The following is a 22035-nucleotide window of genomic DNA, read 5'->3' on the forward strand; positions in this document are numbered from 1 at the left end:
CCTATTGCAGAAACCAACAATGGAGAACCCCCCCCACCCCCCCCCAACACCCTTAGCAGCTGCAGATTAATTTTACTCCTGCCTTTCTCAGTTAAAGTCATGGAGAAAGCCACCACTACCCAACTCGCAAACCTCCTAGAACTCCATCAACTCCAAGACAGATCTCAATAAGGCTTTCGCACCAACTACAGCAAAGAAACAGACCTCACTGCAGCCACCGATGACATCAGAAGCATTCTCGGCCAATGAGAAACAGCCGCCCTCGTCCTCCTCAATCTCTCCGCAGTTTTCGATATGGTCTTCCACATGTCACTCATCAGAAAGCTTCAGCACTTGGGTAAATCTGCACTGGCCCTCAAGTGGCCTCCTTCCTCACAGACAGAACTCATGAGTTAGACTTTCCCCATATACCTCAGAACCCTCTACGGAGTCCCTCAATGATAGTCGCTCAGCCCAACACTCTTCAACATCTATATGACACCCCTCGCAGACATCTTCAGAGGCCACGGCATTAACAGAGTATCCTACGCAGACGAAACACAGCTCATCTTCTCCCTTACCAACTTAACCAGCACAGTGCAAACTTCGTCAACTGTATGAGGAACGTCACTGCTCAGATGAAAAACAACTGCCTCCGGCTGAACACAGGCAAATTGAAGTCCTAATCTTCTGCAACAACCACTACCCCTGGGATCATCTCGGACACCAACCTCTTCATGAGCAGACAGATCAACACCGTCTCCTTATGCTTTCACATCCTGCGAATGCTATGCAGGATCTTCAAGTGGATACCACTGACCACCAGATTAACAGTCACCCAGGCTCTTATCACAAGTAAACTTGATTACAGCAACACCCCCTACATCAAAATCCCAGCCCATGACCTACGCCAACTCCAAAACCACCCAGAATGCCGCCACCAGACTCTTACTGAACATCCCACGAAATAACCACATCTTCCACACCTCAATATTCTCCACTGGCTCCCAGTCCAAGAAAGATATAAGTTCAAGCTTCTCAGCCATGCACCAGACCAGCTTACCTCAACCACCGCCTCAACTTCAACCAACCCACCAGACAGCTTCAATCTGCATACCAGGTAAAAGGATACCTGCCTCGCATCAAAAAGACAAAAAGCGGAGGACGCTCCTTCTCATACCTTGCAGCCAAGACCTGGTACGACCTCCAGAAACACCTCAGAACATGCACACCCAATGGACTTCCAAAGGAACCTCAAGACATGGCTCTACCAGATGAAACAGGCATGGTCTCCTCCGCCCTCTCAGACCTTCCCTATTCAGCTCCTGGATACCCTCACAGGTCATTAGCTGTGGTCTACAATTTCAAATAACATTACATAACATACCTGAGACTGGTTTCTGGCTGCTGTGCAACATTAATTGACTAACTTCCATGAGGTGCGACAGTCTTAAGCAGCTATTCGCTATAATTGAACCTCACAAAGAAGCATGCACATACCTCCCACACTGGTGTATACCATTGAATTGAGGGTCATTACATCGCAGGCACTACATCGGAAGTCAGTATGTCGTTGGCAAGTATTCCCATACTATGTTGGGTGTCACTGCTTTGCATTGAACATAACATCGCAAGTAGGTACTCAAAAGTAATACTACTGCCTAAAAATGTGTGTTTAAACTTAAACTTTAAACATACCTACACATATATATCGATAAACACATACAAATTACATTAAAATCAGTAAAGCGATACATTTAAAAATTAGTATGACAAATGTAATAATCTCATACAAAAAATATATATATATATACATAGATATATCATGGGTGTAATATGAAAATATATATACACGCACAATCACACACAAGTGAACACATAAAGACATTAAAAATGCGATGTTGCAAAGAAATGGCACTCCAGATGTAATTACTCCATGATTCCTGATGTAGTGGCCATGATGCAGTAATGCACAAAGTTACCGCATGCAATGTAATGTAATAACTCTATACAGTGCACTAGGTGACCTTGCACCGCGTACATCTGGCTTTATATATGGCAGTCACACCAGAAGGCTCTCTTTCCTTCAGGTACACTAACAAACTCCTATAAATGGCCAAATTCCAACATGGTGCTCCACTTTGTGGGGATATGCCGGACATCATGAACAAGGGAAAAGAGTTTCACAGATGTCAAAGTATTGTTTAATTAAAAGTAATTGCTCACCCATGGTTGAATATAAATATCATCACTACAACATTTAATTGCACATTTTACTGGTTCCATGTTATATTACGGTGATATCAGTAACAATGAAAAATAATGTAATAATACAATTGGTTTAAAAATAACGTTTGACTATTTTTAACTTTTATTCAATTTCCTTTCCCCACTGTGGCGAAAGACCCCCTTGTTTCTCCCTTCCCTCCTTCCCGTCTTCTGTACCGTTATGATCTAATATTCGTTTCTACCTAATCGTTCGGTGCTTGGCCATTCTTTTGCCCCTTTCCTTCCTGCGCCCTGTATCAACCATCAAATCTATTATCCCTAAGCTATTTGGACTATAGTTCAACATGAACATTTATTTGCATTTAGCATGCCTTATTACAGCAGATTTAGCACCAAAATTAGAATACTGAAATGAATAATATCTCATATTTATTTTGTATCTTTTCGTGATGTTTTTTGGGCGATACTATTATTCTATGCGGTACTGTTTAAACTCACAAGCAGATTTTATTATATATCTGAGAAAATTGTGTGTTTACCCTTTTCTTTCCCATCTATGCCTGTATTCAAGGCATGCACAATCATTTTGCCACCATAGGAAGGATGGCATTTCACTTCCCCCTGTCCCCGTAGAAGAACCATACCAACTGCTTGCAGGTGGAATTTGGCCCCTCTTGCAAGGAGAGCCACAGGCGTCTGCCACATACTACTGCCATTATCTAGACCGCACCTTGCATGTGGGAATACACTCTCCGACAAAAGAGTGACTACTCCCAGACTCGGATGCACTATTTATCCTTTCAGAAGTTGCAAATTTTTCTGTTGTCAGAGAAGATATCAAAGATAAATAATCACCATATTCAAGCAACATTTATCTCTAAACAAATCAAAAACACGTTTTTCAATTTAGTAACTAAAGAAAATTAGAGAAATGGCCAAATGTGAATATTGTGAAAATAAAGGCCGAGCATGTAGATTGAGATGGAGGTTCATTAGATTATACCATGAACAATCAATCTTGTGGGATTTACAACATGGCGCTCTACACAAAAAAACGGTTTATCTGATGAGGGATACTAAAGCAAGCAGAGCAGGCATCCTTATGGTGTTAGCAATATTTGATTACTTTGATCCATTACTCTTGTTTCCACTTACAGTTTAATTTCCGCTCGGGACTGTAAAGTAAAATGGAGAAGCTAATTCTTTTTGTAACCTGATAAATAGAGTAGCGTTTTTTCAAGAAAACATAAAAAACTTTATTTTTTTCAAAGTCAACAGTCAGGCACTGAGGGTCATGGAAAACAGTTGAAATCAGTTTATGTTGCTGTGAATGTCGACACAAAAACGAATTAAATAACTTCTACATGTTTTGGAGACAGCATAGATGTATTGCATATTGTCCCTGGACAGCTGCCAATGTCCAAGACAGGTTCAGTTCAATATGAGGATTAAGCAACTAATTACCCATTGTGGTCATTCGATTCCACACCGTGTTCCATAACTCTCAGCTGACCCTTGGCTCTTTCACCCCTGCTCCCAATTACCTAGGTCATCTTTAAGGTCAATTTCTGCACTGGTAGGATTGATAACAGCCTCCACCTCATAGCCGGCTAAATTACTGATCTCACTGCGGACAAGGTGCAGCTGAAAAGAAAAGCACGACGTGGGAGATAACAGGAAAGCCGGGAAATGACAGCCAAGCAGCAGAAACGTAAGCATCACCGCAAAGTAGCGTGCAGACCAGCATGCAGCTCAAAACAAAGGCTTTAGGTTAGATACACAGACACTATGCATCAAAGAAACACATTCAATTTAAAGGAGGAAAAATCGAATCAAGTCGAGAGTGTGTCTTGCTTTTAAGTGGGATCAGTAACTAAAACCCAGGACGTGGAAAGCACCTTTGAATACAAAACTCCCTAAAGCAGCAGTACTACCCAAATGCATATATTTTTTAGTACTTTAATTTATTGCAAGCGGACCAACCACATGGAGACCTAACTGTATGTGTGCGACATTGTGTCCTGTTCCTGTGGCGATGGTTATTACACGTTGTTCAATCTAAAGCAATCCATTCCAACACTACACTCTGCTGTACTTGAGAAACTCACTTTGCATCGCATCAAAATGTATCTAGGCAGGGGTATGTGGTGTGCAGCACCAACGCTTTAAACCACACAAATGTATACACAAAAATAATGATTTGTAAAAATGGGAGAGTGTAACTTACCAAAGTCAAATAATGAAACCGTGGCATTATTTGACATATCAGGTTGTACTGCTGCTTTACACCAATAACCCTAACAGACTAACACAAAAGGAAATATATGCATTCTTTTGGCTGCACACATCAGTTTGGAGGAAGAAAATAAACTTGACAGTTCGTGACATTGCTTGATGCCGACTTGAACCTTGCATTTTGGAGGCCGCTTTCACATGAGTCAGTGATGAAAGAGAGGATTCAGGTAGATTTGCTGACTGTTCACAAGTGCAAGTCTGTTTACCTGAGTCTTCTGAAAGTGCAACTGTTCCTGTGAGGTTGTACAACGGTGTGGATCAGCATGGACAACAGGGCCAAGCCATGGCAAGCACTATAGTCTCTATGTGCATGCAGGGAGGATTCTGCTATCCCTTGAGATAAGATCCTGCAGCAGACGTCTGCAGGGGGCCTTCAAGTCCAGCTTTGCTGTGGAATTTCTGAAGCAGGATATTATGAGTTAACGTAACCCCCCCACCAGGAATGATTAACCTACCCAGACTTGTATGATTCAAGGTGATCATTTCAACAGCATGTCCAACTGATGTTGTACTCTCTGCCATATGCATTTGCCACTGTGGGTTTCAATTCTATAAAGCTTAAGCGTGCATGTATCATATTATACCAGCTAATTAATATCTCCAGAAATAATAACAAACCAAATACTCAGCATGTGTCCAACATATATAATGTTAAATGATACGTTTTCTTTTGTAACAAATTTTTAGGTTAAGAATTTGATTTTATGACAATTAATATGTTTCGAATATTTATTTATTAATAGGGTTTTCAGCCTGCGCTCCTCATCCATTTGTACAATATTGTCTCATTTACATGTTTCTTCTGCCTTCTAGAGCATGGAGCAATACGTCAGCCCACTTCAGCCATTGGCTAATGTCACGGTGAGTGATGCCGTTCTGCCCTTTAATATTACTCACAATGTAGTTCCCTTATGTGCCAAGGACTACTGAGGCAGAATGTGCTTTTTGAGATCAAAAATATTTTTGATTCTGGTTTTTGCTTTTAGTCAACGTTTTTTTCTAACACTACAGTTTTTCAAAACTCATGACAAAACAAGCATTAACAAAGCCAAAAGACTGGTGGTCAACAACAAACATACTGCCTTATACAATCCTTGTTATTTAATACTTGTGTTTTCCTGTAAAGTACTATTTTGTTGGTTGCTGGCTTTTCCCCATTGAGGAGTACTGTGTTTGGTCCTTATGGTGTTAGCTTAGTTATTTTGCCGGTTTTGCATTTTCAATTAGTACCACGTGCAATCCAAGTGCTGCCACTCTGGACACTACTTTTGAAATCTCACTATGGAAAAAGCGGGATACATCTGACCTCAATGAAGACGGTGGAAATGGCTGAATTACCATAGAAATCAAAATCGTGCAATCAGACAATATCTATTTTTGAAAAATCAATATTTAAATTGTCTTTTGTCAGATTTATCAATGGGACCTATGCCTGCATGCCCAGTAGCAAGAACACTGCCAGGCGAAGTGGTGTCATTTTGGATCTTCAACTCGATTTCATTGGTGAGGCCAATAGTGTCTTCCAGAACACCACTTGCTCACTGTCAGGTCTCAGTGACACATGTATGGGCCAACTCCCAGGTTTGAATCAGCTTAAGGCTGGCCTAATACTATGTCAAAATTGAAGCTTTACATGATCATGGCTCTGTTCACAACTCTTGCGTGCTCACACTGTACTTTATTAGTGTGACCCAATATATGGATTTCACTGCAGGTGCTGTGCAGTATTCATATCCACCCCAACAGATAATGAGTGGCAAAGTACTGCCAGCAACAACAGGATGCTACTAAGGGCAGTACTGCATGACTCAATATGCAGGGAGTCCCTTTACATATACCAGTAGTGGAGGTAGTGCACAAAGCCTACCCATGCTATCCAATGTCAATGGAGAAAATGTACACCAAAGGAACAGTAACAAACAGACACAAAAAGACATTCTTCCCTGAAAACTATGTAGGCAAAATGTGAAAAAATATTACCTATGAAGCAAGTCTGCATATGATAAACAAGGAAGTGAAAGCAGGTTTGCTGCAAATGCAATTTCTGAAAGATTAGAAATTACAAGTAGTTTACCTAGAAAGGAATGGTGTAAGCTAAACGAAAATGTTTGCACGTCACCTACTGAGAAGTACTGTTTGATATGCAGCAACCCACGTACACCACACACTGCCTAGAAACACAAGGGCCTGAACATGTACTTGCCAAGCATAATTTGCTGCAGATTTACAGATGATAAAAGAACATTATTTAAAGCGGACAAGAATGTCAGACCTATTTTTGGTTGCTCATTACAAAGTAATGGGCTGAATTTTCGAACGTACCCTGGGGTGAACAGGCATGTTTGTCCTGCATTTTGCTTCTCTGGGGCCCTTTGCAGATGCATATGATACAGACTGTGCTGGCACTAAATATGGGCCAGACCAATCTCAAGCAGGCATTCTCTCATTTGCATGGGGGCGGGGAACAAAGTAAATGAGGGAATGCTCGTCTTCGAGCCCCCACCTTATTACAGAAACTGGCACAGAGGCAAACTGACCATCAGGAGGAGCATTGATTGAGAGCCACATAGTAGTGGCACACAGTCAGTGTGCTCCCCATTAGGACCCCCTTGGAAAGAGGGAAAACGGATCCAAAGGAACAGTGGCGTAACGAATGTTGAGGGGGCCCCCCTGCCACGTACACGGAGGGGCCCCCACTCCAGGTTTTATCCGGAATTCTTGGGCCTGATTATGGTGCTGAAGGGGCCCCCTGCATCTCAAGGGCCCCCCTGCACTGCGGGGGCTCCAGGGGCTTATGTTACGCCCCTGCAAGGGACCACCCACATGTACCCAGCTACAAGCTGGTGCAGTCACTTACAGTACCTCCCTGAGGGGGGATATCTGCTCCTTTCAAACACAGGTCGGGATGCCGCCTGCACATTGAAAGGCAGACCAGCAGCTTCAAACAGTCGGGCCATCTTTCACTAATGTACCGGTGCTGCTTAATGCCTGCACTTGAAACACCAAGTTCATTGTGCAAAGGTGCACTGACACCCAGTTAAAGGGGTGTCACAGCACACATCAGATCAGTGCACTCTATATGTTATACAGACCCCGATGTCAAAAATTCAGTCATGCACCCCTGGGATTTTAAAACAATTTGTTAATTTACATTCATTACTCTCCCACTCAAAACCAGATGAAGTACTCGAATGTATAGGTTAGAGGTCCCACGGTAGGTCCTGGAGGGCCGGATCCATGACAAGTGTTCAGAAGAAACAATGAGGATATACGTTTTTACCATTTAGAGTAATTGCAAGTAAATCTTTATTATGTGACAACCCCACAGTGATCTGCTGATCACACCTTTGGGCGCAGTAATCCACCAGGATCATTTACAAGTGTAAAATAGGGTTGTGAAAGGGAAAAACATCGAGGAGCAGAGAAACTTTCAAGAGGGATTGTAGGGTAGCTGATGGGGGCAAAATACATCTACTAAGAGAAAGTGAGTGCAAGACAAAGAGAAATATCTTTTAATGCTGCTAAACTTTAACCAGGTGTACAGTTAGTCATGCCCCTTGCGGTGAGCAAATATATGTTTCCAGGGCTGGTGCCTTGGGAGTGGGCAATTTAAATTATGTGAACACAGACACAGGCAAAACTTTGTATAGATTCCCAAACATCAGCATTATTTATCCCAACTTCCAAATATATGCCCATAAAGCCAAGTATAAGACGAGCGGAAAGTGTAGAAGGGAAGAGGAAGTCTACGGAAGACATTTATTTTCCCTGTGAGCAAAAGAAATATAACCCTATTCTCATTGCCTGCAGATTTTACACAATGTAAGAAATCAGCAGTTGTAATATTAGGCCTAAGAGGAATTTTGAAGAACAAAAACAAAAATAATAGCCTTCCCTCGCATTTAGCTAGAGGTAAAAAATTAGCTAAAGTAGGTAAACTCTGAGGGGCCTATTTACAAAAGCCATTTTGCAGTATCTAAAGCAGTACTACCTTACTCAATCTAAAATGCAATTCACAAACCCCCAGCCGGGGATATTCGCTTCTCCTATGTTTTCTGAATAGTCTACTTTATGCACTCCAAAACGCCTTTTCTGAAAGGGCCCAAAATGTTTTCTTTTGAACGCGACCACTGGTGGTGATATGTTATTGCTCGCTGCTGAGATATCAGGCCCTATTCTCCAGGTCTCCATATGAAGTTCTCCTCATGTGGCAGCTTGACCTTGTTTTTCAATGAAATATAGCCTTGCCGATGGCCTGAGCAGATGCGGCTGCAGCTACGGTAGGTCGCAAGTTCGAATTCCGGCAAGGCGGCCTTGCTTTTTATCCAATCAAGGTCAGAGTGCTGAGTACCATTAAATTAGGCAAGAGTGAAAAGTATTATTAACAGAAATAAGTAGGAAACGCAATATAAAAAATAAATTAAAAAAAACAAGCAATTATTATTTTATTTTACTTTCTTTATAACAGCTACAATAATTTAGTTGGAATTATAGTGACTACATCTAATTCTTATGCATCAGCCTGTTCCATCTGATCGAAGATACAGTTCTATCAACCATCCTGCTCAGCAACCAATCCAAAGGCTAGATCCTGAACTTCTGTCATGTAGGGCTCCAGGGAAATAACTATTCCGGTAGAATATCAAACCCAGAATGATAAAAAGAAGGAAATTAGCTTGTATAACAATGTCCATGACTTAAAAAGAATGAGTGACTTTTGTTCTTCCCATAACTTAGCCTAGGAACACAACATCTACAGGCACATATCGATTTATTTATTTATTTAATTCAAACCATACATTAATGAGGCCAACTGAAGCACAGGGGGAGGACCTTAACACAATACTGAATTGCTAGCAACCTAGAGAATGTAGTGCCTCACGTACACTCAGGCACTTATGCTGTAATCTTTTACGATAGATGAGGTGGACCCATCCTCCGGAGATAATTGCAGCCAAAACACAAGCATTGGCAAAGCCAATAGATCTGGCGTCATCTGCCAATCCTTTGGCAATTCTTGTTTTGTTATGACCTTGCACGATTTTATTGTTGAGAAGTTGCCACGAGTTTGTCAATCTAAAAAGAGAATTTACTAAAGGCAAAAATGTTTTTGGGTCTAAAAAAAATAAACAAAATAAAACCACATTACCATTGTACTCCATTGCGCTGAAAAGAACTACTTTGGGTGTGGATGTGCTCCTTGTGAAAGGGCAGCATGACGTAACTCATGGTGAAATCAGCCAATGGCTGAAGTGGGGGACGCTTTAGCTCCTCAAGTGGGTTGGAGAAACATGTGAATGACACAACCACAGACAAATGGATAAAGTGCGGCTGAAAATCCCTATAGGTAACTATGTTATACAGATAATTTTAGTAAAATCAAAAGGTCTTATAAAACACAGACTTAAAAAAGCTAGTCGTTGTGCCACTGTCTGCCAGCCTATTGCCATTGAGAAAGACAGAAGAGAAGAAAGGAGGAGTAAAGAAAGCAGGAAAGAAAGAAAAATAAAGGAAAGCAGAAAAGAAATAGAGAAGAAATAAAAGAAGGAAAGGAAGAAAGAAAGCAAGAAGGAAACAAAAAATAATAAAGAAGACAAGAAACAAGGAAGGCAAGTAATAAGGTAAGAAAGAATGAAAGAAGGAAGGCAAGAAAGAAGGAAAGAAAGAAGGCAGCCAGGCAAGAAATAAGGACGACAAGAAAAAGGAAGGATATGAAGACAGGCAAAAAGAAGGACGGAAACGAAGTGCAGAAAGCAAAAAGAATGAAAATAAAAAGTAGGGATGAAAGCAGGAAAGAAAAAAAATAGCGACAAAAAGAAAATGAGAAAGAAAGACGAGGAAGAAAGAAAGACAAGAGGAAGGAAAGAAAAAAGGAAAGAAAGTAGGAATGAAAGAAGGAATTTATGCAAGAAAGAAAAGAAGAGGGAATGAATGAAGGCAAGGGAAAGAATGAAGGCAAGGGAAAGAATGAAGGCAAGAGAAAAAAGGAAGGAAAGAAAAGGAAGAAAGAAGACAGGAAGGGATATAAGAAAAACGAAAGCAAGAAAGAATTAAAAGAAAAGAGGAAAGAACGAATCAAAGAAAGAATGAAGAAGCAAAAAAGGAAAGGAATAAAAGAATAATTAAAGAATGAATTAGGAATGAAAGAAAAAAGGAAAGTAAGAAAGAAGAAAGAAAAAAAACAAAAGAAAACAAAACACAAGAAAGGAGAGACAGAATTAACGAAAAAATGAAAACAAGAAAGAAGGAAAGAAGAAATGAAAGAAAGAAGTAAATAAAGGAAGGGGTGAAAGAAAGAAATCATGAAAGAAGCAAAGAAAGCAAGGAAGGAAGAACAAAAGAAAGTAATAAAAAGTGCTACAAATTAAACACAATAAAGGCTGATTTTTTTCCTGTACAAAGGTTATTAAAGAACCACTGGTGAAATCGAGACCGGAATAAACATGCACTGTAGACTTGTCCCCTTATGAATTCACATATATACATTTGGGGCTTTCAATAACTTACTACAGATAAGTTTCAAATGGACGCAATCTGTTATGCTGCAAAATACCAGCAGTCAAACAGTAAATAAAGGACACTCTAGAAGGAATTGATAAAGCGTGGAAAGAGGTCCTGCTGTCACATCAGACTCTAAATACAAAGGCAACATCAAAGTAATACATTTTTTTAAAAAGAAAATTGGCACAGAAAATAACTAGCTAATGTGTAGATGTGCTCCAAGTAAAAGAGCAAAACGCAATCATTCAAAGTGAAGCTATCCAGCGCCTGAAGTGGGCTCTATGCTGTAGTGGGTGAAATGCAAATGACACCAACAGATCAATGGATGAAGAAAACTGGCTGAAAGCCCCTTTAAATAAGTATATTGGACATATATATATATTTTTTAAATCAAAGGGTCTGGTCTATAAAAATGGGCCTTAAGCTCAGTTTGTTTCCTCACTAGAAGCCAGTGATGCCATTGGTAGCTCTGCACACACAAATATTTGCAATGCTTTTCCCACATTTTCCTCACTTCTAAACCTACACTTCAATCAACCACGCATTAAGTGCACGTAAAGGGCAGGAAAGTGCAGTTAATAGTACCTCAAATTAAGGGCGTGGAAAGGAAGGGCTCTAGGATGACGTCAGATGGAATAACGTTTTCCATGGGAAGAATAAAGTAAAAAAAGATATTAATGAGAGTTCATAAATACATATCTTAAACCCACAAATGATTCTAAAATGTAGAGAATCAGCACACCAATACCGAAGACAGGCGTACCCCAAGGAAGTCACAACAAATCATAAATCTTCCCCCTGAAGGCATGGCACCACAGCAAATTCAATGTGCAGGGTTCTACTTTTCCACACTACGCAGACCTGCGCCTACGCATCTGGCGATTTACAACTGTTTTGTGAATAGAACCCTATCGTGGCTTTGTCCTTAATTATTTTTTCAATGAACCATATGAAGGTCGTAAAAGATGTTTCACTATTGAACTCCTTCTTGCTCTCCGAGTGCAACAGTAATAAAACAAAAGCAGCTCACAAAACACAGGTTCAATTCTGGAAGCGGTGCATATTGAAAATTGTGAATTTTTAAGTCAGAGTATGCTGATTTTAAGTTTAATTTCTTCCATCAAGTTCTGGTGTGTACATTAGCAATACCTTCAGTGGTTTCCGAAAAACCACATGTGCTACCCTAGTTGGATTACAGCTCTAATGAGATACCGTCTGTAACCATAGAGCTATCAAGCTGCTCTGCTTCATCCTCTCTATTACATCACACCTAAATGTGATTTAAAGATGTCAAAAAAATTTGAACAGACGTACCTTCTGCCCAAGGAAGAGGTTTTTAGTGGACAGGACTGTGAATCCGTCCACACTACCATCTGTACTACTATCTGCATTGGCTGTCTTGCTGTTTTCTCCTCGCTTCTTCTTGCAGAAAACATATAAAGCAATATTATGATAATGCGACAAAAACAGTAAAAACAAAGACAAAATGCAGAATTAAAACATAGTATAAATGGTGGAAATAATAAACGTGTTTGAAATAAAACACAACCTGGTACAAGACACCACAAGATTCAGCTGTTTTGGGAATGCTTACCTTGTTAAAAGAGGACATGAGAAGGGGTTTTGTTCATACTTAACGCACTTCAGAATGATCTTCTTTCCACCTTACATGATGTGTGCGTGTTCTAAAGATTACCATGATACTACAGTCTTGCGACAACGGCCTGGTTTCGGTGTAAAAGCCTGCATACAGAACTGGGCCTACTCTGTACAGAAAATAAGGTTGAAATCATGGACTACTGAAAATATTCAAATCATGGGGTGAGAAAGATTTGGACCATAAAAGCGACAACTTGCAGGGGCTTAACGCAGGCCCCTGTAGACATTGCAGGAGCCCAAAACTTGTAGGATGGGCCCTATTTTGCCTAAGGCCAATGATTATCTGTGCGATACAGAAGGCTCAGGGATCCCTTCTCACATTTTGCAGGGCCACCCCATTATTTTACATTACGTCACTGGTGACCTGTAGAAGAGGGTTCAAACTGGGACAGAAAGAAGGTGAGGCAGTCAACGATGAGAGAGGAAAGGGGCACAGTCATGCTAGAATTGAAAATAAAATCGGATAGCTTAAGAGAATTTTACAACAAATATTATATGGCTAAAATAAACAAGTAAGGCGATAAGACAGAACTACTGTGAAAACAATGTTGCCCTCATGAATCATCAAGGTGTCAAAGCCGCCGTCTATGATTACTACAGAAAGACGTAGCTCACCAGATACGCGCAGATGCTGAGCAGGTTACTAATCTCTTGAAGGAGGCACCATGCCTGCTACTTGCTGTGTCAGATAGGAAAGTAGCGAAATCCCAAACAACTAACAACATTCTTTCCTAATCTTCTACAGTAAAGCTTTTAGCTTTACTCTGGACTCTTCTCTTTCCATGGATAGCAACATAAAAAAAAAATCACAATCATCTATTATTTCCAGGTCAAAGCCTTTAAAATAATTGTACCTCTTCCTTTTACTTCCCATCTCAGAATGGCTGTGCACCCTTTAGTTACCTCCTGCTTGGACTCTGCCAATGCCATCCTTATCAGAATGCCACAATCATTGTAAGACCTTTTTATGCTCCACAGTCAGAGAGAGGTCCAACAATAAAGCTCGACATACTAATGTAATGCCTTCCAGCTTCAATGCCTGTCTAAGCATCAAGAGTCTGACTCCACGCCTAAAAAGCCATGCATCTGAATCAGCCTTCATACCTGGTCAATCTACTCCTCATCTTGAGGCGACAAAGAGGACTAAGAAAGGAGGCTCTCTCTCCATAGAAATACCTACATTTAGAATAATGCAAGGCTAATACAACTTTCCTGGAAGACTCTTGGATCAATCACGGCATTTGCAAACCCTACTCCAGGTACTCATGGAGCAGATAATCAGAAAACATCTCAAATAGGTTAATGGTGAAAACTTTCTTAACAGTATTAAGATCAGTCAGAGATTAAAGGGTAAAGAGTGCCACAACTGTGGTCCTTTTACTGAAAAGGCTGCCACCTCTGCTCTTCCAGCAGATCCAATGACAAAACCCTCTGTTAATAGCTCAGCAGTTCTAGCTGTCTCTGAAATTAAATCTTTTTTTATTCTTGCCCATCTCCTTATCTTCACTTACCCTAGCTAACTGTTGCACTAATTTATGTTTCTTAAGTTCACCTGAGGCATGCTAGTAGTTTTGGGTGCAGAAGTGCTAAATAAACTGTTAAGTAAACACACAAATAATAACCCAGTGAATCTACAGGAGATTCAATTAGAAATCCGTAGACTACGCAGAATCAAGTCTTCTCATATTGGATGGTCTCCCATAGAATTCTTTGCTGAACATGCAGCAGTTTCCAGAACTAGATTTCTTAAACCGTTTAATAATGAATTTGTAAGCGTTGAACTGCCAGAAATGGCGGTTTTTATAGAAGTTTTTCCACCAAATGTATTACAATTTAGTACTGGTATTCTCCTGTTGATTTATCGTATGGTTTGGCAGAGCTGGTACAAAGCTTTTAAAAAAGAAATTTTTTAACAAAAGCACCTTGCTGGTAAGACCATAGACAGCAGCCTAACATAGCATTGCCGTTTCACCAGATAAGGTTCAGGTTTAACCAAACAGGCTTGACATGGGCAGCCGATTTTCACTGACCTGCAGGAGCATGCTACAAGCACATAATTACAGTAAAAAGTTAGACTAAAGTGCTATTCTTACTATTATTTACTAGTTTGGTGGACAAAGTACACCCCCATATCAACTTAAAGTAAGTTAGATAAGAAAAAGTAGAATTGTGAAAAACTATCACCTAAAAAAGCAACTAAACATTCTCTAGAAGACAGAGTAAAACAAAGGTAACTAGCTAGTTTTCCATCTAACTCTAGGTATTTAGACAACTAACACTGTATGTGTATCAGAGAGTATTCTGGGGCAGTCTTGTATTTTTGGCAAAATGAAATAAAGAAACCTACCTTTGACTTCCTTGCTCCTTTTTTGCCTCCCGATTTCTTTACTGGTTTCTTAGAGACCAGGACTTTGGCTTTTTTCGCAATAGGTGGAGTGATGACTGCTTCCAGTTTACCCTTTGAGCCTCTCTTCTTTGCCAACAGCTCTGGATGAATATTTGGCAATACACCACCATTGGCTATGGTTACGCCTCTCAACAACTACGTAAACAAAGATCATAATTCGTGGTTAGAGATGTTGCATGCTGCTATTATGTTTTTTTTACAAGTTTCAACATAATCTCGACTTCTGACCAGCCCAAGACCCTGTTTGCTCCATGCAAAGACTAGTTTGATGTAACTAATACAACACCCTTTTTGGAAGCTTGCTGTAAAACAAACTTCGTGGTATAATGACTGAAATTAGAGCTGGTACAAAGTTTAGCACAAAGTGAAGGATACAAGGCAGATTCTCTTGACAGCATACACAGCCCACATCATTTTCTATTGACATATTTCAATTTGTAATCAGGGTACAAGAGGAAACTATGGATATGCAAATAGTCACGAAGATCAATTTTTTTGACTAAATAATGAGAAGCATATGCCTATTATAATGGTCTACTCTAAAGGTAGTATGCAGATTTAAAAAAAAGGACTCCCAAAGATGTTATATAACCCTGTAAGCGTTTTACCCTTTTTGTGGTGCATTACAGTAGTGTCAATAGCGTATCTTCAAAGCAATAAAGTTTCAAGGCTGGAAAATAAAAGGCCAACATCTATAACATGGCGAGTAAAATGAAAAAACATACATTTCCTCAAAGTGTTCAAAGGACATTGTTCTTGAGCTTTCTGTGCGACACAAAGCGACCAGAGACTCCACCCAATGCATTACTCTCAGAACCAAGGGAGAGGTAGACACTGCTTGTTGCTCACCTGGTTTAGCTCTTCGTCATTGGCTATGGCTAGCAGGATGTGTCTTGGAGTCACTCGACCCTTCTTGTTGTCTCTTGCTGCGTTTCCAGCCAATTCCAAAACTTCAGCTAACATGGAAAGGTTCAGAACGTAAATTAGCATTGACATTTACGACTACATTTCTGCCAGTGACAATTTAACCATGCTCGCAATCTTAAAATCAGACCTTGTGTGTATGATTTATCTGAAATTTTACAAAAGTGAAAATGGTACAAGATTGCATCTGATCAACGGGAAGGACTATGCCCTAAAAGTAAATATTTCTAAGTGTAATACTCTAAGAGTTACAAAGAAGTAGTTTAATATTAAATGTGTTGCATTGGTTTGCAATGCTGTAGTAATGAAAGATGTGGATATACAAATGTCAAAGAACAATAACTGTAATTCAATAAAATAACAGAAATACATCTTTTTCAAAAGGTGCATTTATATAAATATCCTGAAACACATATCCAATGAGATGCATCTTAATTTTCAGCTTCTCTGTTAATGTGCCACTAATGTGATACTGGTTTCAAGTCAAACATTTTCAGGTCTTGCCTGAGCCAGCGCATGCGCTGATTTGCGAGACATTTAGTAGGTAGGTTTTCGAAGTGCTGCCACAGGCTTTTGGTGGCCTAAAGCTTGCGTGCACGTGAGCGTGCACGCGCGCAGCCGCCATCTATCTTTCCTCCGTTGATAGCGATCACTTTTACTTTCGCGGGCCGCGCGGCCGTGTCACTTTCACGACCGCGCGGCCAAAGTTTGTTATCTGTGCCTTCAGCATCTCTGGCCTGCCTTCTGGTCGAGCGCGGTTTGAGGCTTCTTCATTGGCAGCCTTGTATATTACTTCCAATTTGAGCTGCCATTAAAGCTCCAAATTTTGCTGCTCGTGTCGACTGCTGCCATCATTCATGCCCCTCTCAGGCAGCGGTGGGAAGGCCAGGCCCAGCTGTTGGAGACTTGTTTTCTTGTTTCAGACGGGCACATAGTGTGGAATACCCTCTTTTTCCTGTTTGAGCTAGTTAAGTCACCTAGGGCCTTATGTAGGTAAATTACATTTACCGATTCTTAAATACCGAATTTTACCGATTCGGTATTTATGAATCGGTAAATGTAATGTAGGTAAAAAAATACCGATTCGGTAAGTGTCGGTATTTTAGAATCGGTATTTACCGATTCGGTAATGGTAACCTGCATCTCATTGATTCGTATGGGCCAGGAGGCCCATAGGAATCAATGGGAAGCCAGTTACCATTACCGAATCGGTAAATACCGAATCGGTAATGGGGGAGCTCAATCAAGGGTGGCAGGGTGTCACATTGACACCCTGTTGCACCCCTGATTCCTGCATGTGTGCACATGTTGCACACATACATGCCCTGAGGGCATGTGTGTCTGCCACATTGCACACATATAAGGGCCAAATAATGCATTCACAGAGACATTCGTCATTTACCACCAACTTTCAGTTGGTGGTAAATAACGAATCCCACCACACACTCCCCCTACATCTCATTTCTGTATTCGGTATTTACCGAATCGGTAAAATTACCGATTCGGTAATTTTACCGATTCGGTAAATTACCGAATACAGAAATGATCCCCCTACATCTCAAAAGCCTAAATACCGGTCGGTAACGGTATATTTACCGAAAATCGGCCGTTACCGACCGGTATTGGCCTACCTACATATGGCCCTTAGTATTCAGCGCTCACATGGTTATAACAAACCCCCCTCCCGCCGACTCTTTTTCATGAGATCGCCACGTCTCTTAAAATCTCCACCTTTCTTGCATTAAACCAATTATAGTGCTTAAAATGTCCAACCTCTTAAATTGGAGGTAACTACACCATGAAAGGTGTAATATTATAGCACCTGGTAAACTCCGATACTGCTGAGCCGGACATTATCTGGTGCTATAAATACCACCCAGTTACAAATACCACAAGGTTTGGGAGAATTACATTTTGAAGTTAGCGCTACCGCTGCAGACTCCACATGTTGCAGCAAATACTGGGCATTTTACCAGACACAAATCGGCAAATTTGAACCTCTGATTTTTATCGCAAAACCCGTAAGTGCGATATGTGGTAACAGCAGTTAGCACACACATCTCAGTTAACAGGGCTGTCGTAATGTCTCCCCGCCATTTTTCGCATCATTGCGCCAGCTGCGTTGCCTAATACTATTCACATAACACCTGCACACTGCTTGCTTTTGCCATACTCACAATACTCATAACTCGTCTTGTGGTTAGGTCTACCCTCTGCCCTGTAACAAATCTTCAAATGCATCCGAAGGGGTTGGAGGTTTGGGAACAGGAGGGCCACTTCTCTGTGGCCACTATCTTTGAAGATATATCAACAAGGTGGCTTTCTTTTTTTTAATATAGTAGTCCAGTAGTATCCCACACATACCAAGATCTGAAGTTAAGATATATTTCAGGAAGTTTGTGGAGGGAACTATGGCAACCTGCTTTACAGCTCTGCAGCGGAGTTGTGTCTGAGCTTCAATGTCTTGCTTTTGAGAGAATATTTGGCCTCTCAGATGTCTGAGCAGTGGAGGAACCTGCAACTCTGTGCCAGTGATACTCGTTGGTCTCAGGCTTGTTCGATTTGTCTTGTGTCCTTTGAGCACTTGTTGGTTAGAAGGCCGCATTTCTTTACTTTTACATCTCCCGTTCACGCTCAGTCATGATTAGAAGATGATTGGCTTTTCTTTCTCATGCACTCATGTGGGGTAGTTTTGCATTCAGTTGGGAACAACAGAAACCACATGCGAATAGTCTTAAATGAAAACGTATGTGTAATACATCAACTATATTAGGTTTATAGAACAAATATATTATTCTCTACAATTGAGCTCACCATACATTTGGCGTGATACCTATTAACTAATTTAAAGATTATTAACGAGATACTGGTGAACTCCTTATTGGGTATACAAAGGAAAACTTCCCTTTTTCTGCACGGTGATTGGGAAATTCGTGAATTGTCCAGCACAAATACTTTTTCTTCTAAAGTCTTCTCAGTAGCCGAAGTACAGTAATTGATGACCTATGTTTGGGTAAAAACTAGTTGGATAATAGACAAACAGATGTTACAGTGCTGTAAACTAAGTTTTTGAAGGCTAAGAGTGCATTTTAAGTTATGTCCAATGCAGTGTTATTAAAATGAGGGGGGAGACAGAGGGACAGAAAGGCTTGTCCTCCTACTGATAAGTAACAAAAACACAGGGTGCCAATCAGTATGCTATGAAACAAACCTTCCATAAGGTGAAGAAAATAAGTGTGTTTTCTTCACCTTGTGGAGGGTTAGTTTCGTAGCATACTGATTGGCTGCCTGTGCTTTTGTGGTCTAATGCAGTGGTCAACAAATATTTGGAATGGCTCTAAAATAGATTGTGAAAGTTTCAGCATCAGTCTATTCAGTACACATCATTCACTTGGTTCATCAAATACCTTCCATCGCTTTACTTTCTGGTGTCTCTCTTCAGGGAATTCGGGCAACAAACTTACCTCCGTGTATTAATGCACAAAATAACTCATAGTGACTACAGTTCATTCAGTGCATCCTTTTTGTCAATACACCATTTATTACCAACCCCATTAAGGTGGAATCGTTCAAGGAGAGCTGATGCTGCTATCATGCTGTCTCGCCAGGGTACTGGTGGGCGGAGACAGGCATGCTACTGTGGCTGTTTTCAGAGAAGGTAGAGCGTACTGGTGCTGAATGCCGATGAAACTGGGACAGATTGTTTCTCGTTACAGGGTGGCATCCACTCCCATTGTGGACTTTGTGATGTGGGCCTCACCTTTCTGTCTCCCTTTCAGTTGGTGCTTGCTGTGATGATGCAGTACTTGAGACCACTGCAGGAGCAAGGGTCTGCTTGCAGGCATGTTGAGGAAGCAGGCTTCTGTGCCTCCTTCCTTCAGAAGTGAAATCCTAAGAGTCAACCTGACTAGTTGACTAGAAGGAACCAATCTGTGAATATTCAGATTTTGTTGTTTTATTTTAACAGTGCAGCGCTCTCGCCAGGCACATAGCTATAAATAGTAGAGCAGGTGCAGTGCCACTGGGACCCAGGATTACGAGGTGCCCTCTGCACCGGACTTATGGATGTTCTGCTGTGAAACAAGGGGGTGGGAGGTCCACTTCTGTTAATGGCATTAGGACCCATGGCACCCTTGCTATGCCTCTGACTCCGGGCACCTTTACTACCACTCCCACAGTACCGTTCCCCTGCATTCAGCCCCCGTTCTAGGTTAAATATATGCGGTTTGTGTCAGCGGAGAGGTTGTGTTTGAAGCAAGAGTACCTTTGAAGATAAACCGGCCTCAAGATGAGTTTATTGGAGAAAAGAGATGAACGTGCCTCAATAATGAGTTCAATGGCCTTATCTGTTGACACGAGCCTTAAGCCCACATAAAAACCTATTACACTTCTTCACTTTTGTGGGCAGTAGTTGAAGTTTTGTTTCTTTCTCATCACAGATGCACATCTATATTTTTTGTACTTTTGCAGATATTGAGTGAGTTAGAAACGCTTTTTAAATTTTGGAGGGCTTACTGTGTTCTCTAGAATCTAGTTTTTATGAGCAATCAACTTAAATGCTTAGTATTAGAGTTAAAGGGGTGGCGACACATGGGTCCACGTAGATGGTACAGCTGGTGCACCCTGTGCATTGCACTGTTCATTGATTATATTGCTCAGACACTGACTTTTTTTTAAATTTTGGAACTTAAAACAATGCATGACATAAGCAGTAGTCTCTTTCTTTCTCCACCTTCTTGGTTCTTTCGGTCTGTGTTTCGACATGCAGAGTTGTCAAACAGACATATTACTTGTAATATACAAATATCCTTGGTGCAACAACATCAAGTGTTGCATGGGTAAACATTTATAAGGTCCCAAAGGCGAGACCTACTGGCTATGCCAATGCTTGCTCAGTTGGTCCTGCCTTTACCACTTCCTGGCAAAATAGCTGTATCCTCCCACAAGCCTTATTTTTAACCAAATGCAGTATTTTTCCAATCAAACGACTTTTCTCTCCCCCCCCCCCCCCACATACCCCTCTATCTCTTAGAAATGTGCCTCCTATCTCTCCTATTGTTCTGTGAGCTTACTGTCTTTGTAGAAGATCTGGGTATGAGGTCGGGATTATTACTTTGTCCCTCTTCCTTGGCTTTGAACCATCCACCGGTTGATTCAAAACTCAAGGAATATTTCATTAAAGACAATACCTGACAACTATGCAAATACCACGAAATGGGATCAGAGGCCAATTTTGTGTTTACTGCGTCAAAGAATAAGTTTTCTCTAGAACGTCAAAGATGAATCTTTCTCTAGAATGTAAAAAAAAGAAGTAGGTAACATCATCAATTCACTACTCCTTAGTATCTACTTTTCTGCCTCACTCTCTAGGATCTCATCCCATGATTGTATGTGTTCACTCTTAACGGGTAAACTGATCACTCAACTTGCTGTAGGGCCATCAGTCATTCCAAAAAGGCATACATGCTTCAGCGCAACCCATGAGTACGGCCATGTTCAGATTTGTGTGCTATTTAAACCACATTATTCCAATGAGGTAAAAATTCTCAGGATGTTCCAAAAACAACCATAATGTAGATTAAATATCACACTTTGCCACAATGTCACATTCTCTTACCAGTTGCATTACCTTGCCTAGACTGAAGCATGTCACAAATAAATTATTTTTTGTTCAATATAATCCTTTACTGATGTCCCCATAGACCAAGACAGGTGGTGTATCAACCTAAAGTAATCCAGCCATCATTTCTTGAACAACAGTCATAGGGGAACAAATAAGTATTGGGATTCCTAAAAGGGCCAATTGTCCTTTCTTCCCGAGCCTCTTTCTCTAACTTAAGTTGAACCCCAGTTCTTTGATCTTTCACAGACCTCAAATCCCAAGTCAATCTTCCTCTCTCTGGACCGTCACATGGTATTCTAAATCCTTCACTGAATCCTTATAGCACTCTACCTGACAGGTAGCATTCCAGCCACCCTGCTAACCATTCCAGCATAATTGGATTATGAGCCTTTCCTCAAACTGCCTTTCGATACTTGTT

At 40.8% G+C, this 22035-nt stretch overlaps 1 protein-coding gene across 4 annotated transcripts in view; it reads right to left on the reverse strand.

The window, feature by feature from the left end:
* MACROH2A1 (macroH2A.1 histone) overlaps window positions 1–22035 on the reverse strand; it is a 217957-nt gene that overhangs the window by 107236 nt on the left and 88686 nt on the right. Inside the window, exons 4-7 of one of the 4 annotated variants that reach the window (XM_085617995.1) lie at window positions 15920–16026; window positions 15011–15205; window positions 12319–12423; window positions 3753–3852 (exon numbers count right to left, since the gene is read on the reverse strand). In XM_085617995.1, the coding sequence (XP_085474121.1) occupies window positions 3753–3852; window positions 12319–12423; window positions 15011–15205; window positions 15920–16026 (507 nt within the window). Of the gene's footprint in view, window positions 1–3752; window positions 3853–12318; window positions 12427–15010; window positions 15206–15919; window positions 16027–22035 lie in introns of all 4 variants that reach the window. The other 3 variants (XM_085617994.1, XM_085617997.1, XM_085617996.1) reach the window with 3 other exon arrangements.

Source organism: Triturus cristatus, chromosome 7, assembly GCF_964204655.1.
Source record: "Triturus cristatus chromosome 7, aTriCri1.1, whole genome shotgun sequence".
Taxonomy (NCBI): Eukaryota; Metazoa; Chordata; class Amphibia; order Caudata; family Salamandridae; genus Triturus; species Triturus cristatus.